The 990-nt window shown below is 40.9% G+C and overlaps 1 protein-coding gene across 1 annotated transcript in view; it reads right to left on the reverse strand.

Moving 5' to 3' along the window:
• The window catches only part of LOC101344772 (T-cell surface glycoprotein CD1a-like), a 4,704-nt gene that overhangs the window by 1,376 nt on the left and 2,338 nt on the right, over positions 1 to 990 (reverse strand). The window contains exon 2 of the mRNA XM_012560003.2: positions 1 to 258. This exon is cut by the window's left edge and continues 3 nt beyond it. Within this exon, the coding sequence (XP_012415457.2) occupies positions 1 to 258 (258 nt within the window). The remainder of the gene's footprint in view (positions 259 to 990) is intronic.

Here is a 990-nt window from a genome sequence, read left to right on the forward strand (position 1 = left end):
GGTCACCTAGACTGCTGTGTCTCACCCGGCAAGACAGGCCAGATGCCTCCATAGCTGTCACATTCAAGAACACCTGAAGATACCAGGTGCCATCAGCGTTGGGCAGGACATCACCTTGCTGAGTGCCTGGCTGCTCTTGCTCGCCCCGCATCCACATCACCCACACGGGCTTCGGGTAGAAGCCAAAGACATGACAAACCAGCAGCATACGGCCAGGACCAAGACTGGTGCCACTGGACAGCCTAGCTTCAGGCTTCACTGGAGAGAACAGGAAAGATATTCTGGTAAGGACTCTAACACAAAATTTAGAGGTTCAGATGTCAACATCAGTTTAGATAGGTATGTCTTCCCTACCTCTGGAAATCTGTCACCCATTATCGTCTCTTCCTGCCTCTTTCTTATGCTGAATTTGAAGGATGTGGTGGGAGGATGTGATTTTAGAATAGAAAATTCTTTAAAAGATGATGCAGGACCAGTGGCATCAGTAGGGTTGGTGTCACCCAGTGTGGTAGCTCATGGTGTCACACCCCACGGACCTCCTCCCATACCAGACCATACAGAATCCTTAGTAATGTTTATTATCAATTTTAATCATAAAATACTATGTGATAAATATAGTTATAAATGGCTTAATGTAATCTTTCTTAGAGTATATGAATACTAACAACAAAATTGTTTTGTAAAATCTTTCTACATTGAATTAGGACATTATTAGTTACATTATTAGTAACTGAGGGGAAACTTTTTTGTAATTTTTTTCCTTTTCCTTTAATTACTACTTCATTCTCAAAAAAGTTATTTATATAGGTTCAAAAATACTAATTACTACAGTATTGTATCTAAAACAAAATGTGACAAAATCAGCGACTCTAAAAACACTGGCAGCAACGAAAACAACAGCACGTGCTTGTAGTGTGTGCAGACGAAACCTCGTGATTCAAAGCATCATTGCAATTGAGTAATAATGACAGCTCTGACCTAGCGCATTAG

Source organism: Trichechus manatus, unplaced genomic scaffold, assembly GCF_000243295.1.
Source record: "Trichechus manatus latirostris isolate Lorelei unplaced genomic scaffold, TriManLat1.0 scaffold01798, whole genome shotgun sequence".
In the NCBI taxonomy this organism is placed as follows: domain Eukaryota; kingdom Metazoa; phylum Chordata; class Mammalia; order Sirenia; family Trichechidae; genus Trichechus; species Trichechus manatus.